Source organism: Fulmarus glacialis, unplaced genomic scaffold, assembly GCF_000690835.1.
Source record: "Fulmarus glacialis isolate BGI_N327 unplaced genomic scaffold, ASM69083v1 scaffold20784, whole genome shotgun sequence".
Classification (NCBI taxonomy): Eukaryota; Metazoa; Chordata; class Aves; order Procellariiformes; family Procellariidae; genus Fulmarus; species Fulmarus glacialis.
The window spans coordinates 11561-15446 of record NW_009210144.1 but is presented as its reverse complement, the minus strand read 5'-3'; the positions used below and the strand labels follow the sequence as shown (position 1 = coordinate 15446).

The 3886-nt window shown below is 57.0% G+C and overlaps 1 protein-coding gene across 1 annotated transcript in view; it reads right to left on the bottom strand.

Annotated features, from left to right (window-relative positions):
- Positions 1 to 325: 325 nt before the first annotated feature.
- The window catches only part of AARS (alanyl-tRNA synthetase), a gene marked incomplete at its 3' end in the record, with an annotated part of 14342 nt that continues 10781 nt past the window's right edge, over positions 326 to 3886 (bottom strand). The window contains exons 15-19 of the mRNA XM_009577090.1: positions 3740 to 3848; positions 2875 to 2988; positions 2481 to 2600; positions 1877 to 1963; positions 326 to 439 (exon numbers count right to left, since the gene is read on the bottom strand). Of these exons, the coding sequence (XP_009575385.1) occupies positions 326 to 439; positions 1877 to 1963; positions 2481 to 2600; positions 2875 to 2988; positions 3740 to 3848 (544 nt within the window). The remainder of the gene's footprint in view (positions 440 to 1876; positions 1964 to 2480; positions 2601 to 2874; positions 2989 to 3739; positions 3849 to 3886) is intronic.

Below are 3886 nucleotides of genomic sequence, written 5' to 3'. Positions count from 1 at the left end.
GACCTCAACCCAGCCGGCAGCGAAGGAAGGGGGTCCACGGGCATGGTACAACAGGACAAAGCTCTTCCAGGTGCATCTCCTGGAGAAGAGCTGGGCCAGCAGCCCAGGGGCAGCCATTAAGTCCTGGCTCTTCCCCCTTCCCCGTTGGCAGAGCACAACGCCTCTTCCACCCCTCTGCAGCCTGATTATAACCCAAAGCGCAAGGGTCACAGCTCTTGCCAACCCAAACGAGTTCTGGCCGTGCAGTGTTAGATAGTTCCTGCCTGCAGGCTGCAGACCCGCCACCGAGGCTCAGAGAAAGGCAGACGCAGAGTCTCGGCCTTACCTGGGGTACTTGGCACAGGCAGGTGATTCTGCCAGCTTCGTTATCTACAGTGAAGAGCATGGTGGCGGTCTGGGGGGAGTAAGTCTTGAAGAGCTTCAGAGATTCGTTCAGGGCCTGTAGGAGGACAAAGTCGTTGCAGCACACCTTCCCCCTGCTCGCAACCAGCCCTGCTCCAGCCCCCACAGAGACCTCGGGCATCTGGACTTGCATTAAACCAGCCTGCAGTGCTCCTTTTCCCAAACATGAGCAATCTTCACATCCCCAGCTGTGCAGAAGCCTTGCAGGGGACACAAGCCCTGGCTGCATCCCCTCACAGCTGCAAGGAGGCAGGAATGAGGAGCTGCTTTTATTTCCCCACCTTCAGTTATCCGGGAACTGGCAGAATTAGTGGCCATGCAGCCCCAAAGCAAGTGAACCTTTGCCCGAGTGTATGGGCTGGAGGGGAAAACGCTCTGCCCTGCAACGTGAGCTCCCAGCAGGGGAGCTGCTGTTCTGCAGCGAGTCAGGAGGACTCAACTGCAGCGTGAAGAAGCTGCAAGGGTTATCAGACACAGCAGGCACGCTGGAGAAACCGGGAAGACTGCCACACATCCCAAGGAGATCGTCATCCTTTGCTCACATAGACAGTGCGACGCAGCACAGAGCTCTGGGAGCAGGCCCTCCAGTGAGCAAAGCCGTGCTGCTCCAGCTGGATAGGGAATACGCAGCTCCCCGGGCTGCCGGCACCACCATCCCCTGGGAAGCACCCTTCTGCCAGGGAGAACGCTGCGTTGCTCCCACGGTGAGCAGGAGCGCTGGCATTGTGGAGATGGGGACAGCCACAGAGAGGGAGCAGGCCTCTGTAAGCAGAATCAGCTCCGAGACTCACAGAGCGGAAATTTAAACAGGGCATTAAAACTTGAGTGGTACATCAGGGCACGATCAGCCCCCGCTGCCTGGCACTTGCTGGGCTCAGCACTGCGGCACAGCGCACACAAGGGAGCTTTTACTCACAACAGAAATCGCTCAGAAAGAAACGAAACTTGTGCATGGAGGAGGGAAGGAGCAGTTTCAGCCCCGGCCGGAGAAAAATTTGAACCTTGCTGCCGCAGACAGCGCTCAGGAGCTCTCTGGCCTGGCCCTGTCCACAGATGCAGCTCAAGACACCGTACCAGAGCTGATCTGCAACGGCCACAAGCATCACGACCTCCGTGGCTTGGCAGAGCTGCTGTCCAGAGTTCCTTAAGCCTGCATTTTAGTGTTGTGAATGCTCCAGGATGGGTCTTACCTGGGACACAATGTGATTTCTACTGGGGTCCCTATCCACCCCCAGGTCTGGAAGCTCAGCAAATGGTCAAGACCCCCCCCACCCCTGCAAACCATGTGTCAGTCCACGAGGTGGGACGCAGAGAGTATCCCAGTGGTCCTCCCCCTCTTCACTAGCCACTGCTCAGGGCTCAGGAGGCAAGAGACAGCTCTGCAACACGGCACCATCTCCCCAAGTGAACAGAGACCACCCAGCTGCTCCTCAGGCACAAGGAAGATCGTCGAGGAGACCAGGCCTTCCCATACCTTTGCTGAGGCTCCATTTTCCATTTCCATGATGACCAACGGCTGGTTAGGGTGACTCTCGATGACTTGCTTGGTCTTCTCCAGCACCTGAGGACAACAGTGGTCAGATGCTAGAGCACACACATCGCATATGGACACAAGAACCACCTGGGTAGAGCTTCCCTGCAGGTACAGAGGACCCTCAGGTGCCCCAACACACCCATCGCCCAGCCCAGAGCAGCCCCATGCTCTGCAGCCAGGAACAAAACATGGCAGGTGGGTGTGTGGCCTGCAAGGCAAGCAGCAGTGCTGTGCGTGATTCCTCCTCCAGGAAAATCCAACGGGATCCAGGAGGAAGAACCACACACCACCCATACTGTGCACCCAGGGGCACTGTTAGGGCAGGAGCACCCCAACTTTCAAGACATGCTGCCAGCACTTCACCTCAGGGAACAGGCGTGGAGGCAGCCATGCCCTGGGAGGGCGCAGGAGAGGCTGGAAGGCTGAACAGAGTGAGGGGCATCCCCACAGCTCAGCTCCCTTCCACATCGGACACAAGTGGAGCTCCCAAGGGAGCCCCCCGCAGCCCTCCCACACTGTCCCTTTACTCCCGCCCAGGGCTCACTCGTTTCTGAATGCCAGCTTTGCTTGCTCGGTCCAGGTCATCCATAACTTTCTTCAGTGCTTTAACAGCCTCTCTCAGTTCATCTTTCTGCCACTGTGGGATAACAGCAGTGGCCAGTGTCTGCAAAAAAGGAGTGGGTGGAGAGGGTTAGAGGTACCGGCGACCATGGCAGGAGGCAGGGGATGCTGCACCACACTCATGAACCTCCCCTCCTCTCCCAAGGGCCCGACAACTCAGGCATGAGGTGCTGGCTGCAGCACCCATGGGACACAGGGCTGGGACCTCTGTTCAGACAGGAGCAGGAAGCTGAACTTGGGCCTCATTAACACCACCCAGTGCGGGCAATCAAGGTCCCACTCACTTTGGGAAGGCAGAGCACTGCTACCATCCTCACCTCACTGAGATCCGTGATCTCCTTCTGTACATCCTTGTTGGGAGTGGTCTGGACCTTCACTTTGGCCTCCAGGGCTGACAACAGTTTCCTGAGGCTGTCGACTTTCCTGAGGGCCTAGCAGAATACAATCCGAGTTAAGTCATGCAGGAGATTTAGCAGGCTGGGCTCTTGGCCACCACCATGAGAAGGGGTGAAGAATACTGCAGCCCCAGGATGGAGTTCAGAAACTCCTTGGGAAGGAGCAGAGCCAAAGCAGGCAGCGCTTGACCAGAACCAGGGTGTGATGTTGGCAGACAGGCCCCCAGACTCTTCTTTGCCAGAAGGAACGCCGAGATCCTCCAAAAAGAGAAAACCATCTCCCCATCAAGCCCCTTCTCCCACTCCAGGAAGCCCAGGACCAAAGCCACCTGCCTCCTGCAGCAGAGGACTGGATTCTCAGACTGCACAACTCTTCTGCCAATCTTGCCAGCTGCTGAGGGCTCTAGATCTGCAGCGCATTCTGCAAAGGAACCTGAGCTAACCCTGCAGCCACCTCACGGACCCACGCCAGGCCTTTCTGCCACCCTAATACAACAGCTACAGCTCAGCTTTCCCACGCCAGGCCTTTCTGCCACACTAATACAACAGCTACAGCTCAGACTTTTTCCCTCCCAGGTCTCTCCTCTGACTGTAGCAGAGCCAGGGGCCTCCGGCACAGCCTTCGCTAACAGCAGCATCCTTTTCCACAAGTCCCTCAGACACTCATGCCAGTTCTCCCTGGTGCTGAGTATCCCAACAGAGATACTGTGCAAATTTGAACAAAAGGAACCTTGGCACAGGGTTAGTATGTGGGACTTCACAGAGGATCTCTCCTGCCTCCCCTTACCTTCCGAGCTTCGGCCCCGGTGACTGCAACTATCCTCCGGATGCCTTTAGCAATTGCTTCTTCTGAAACAATCACAAAGGGGCCAGCATGGCTGGAGTTCTGCAAGTGCCTTTGGAAAGAACCCAGAAAGACCCACAAGAAGAGAGA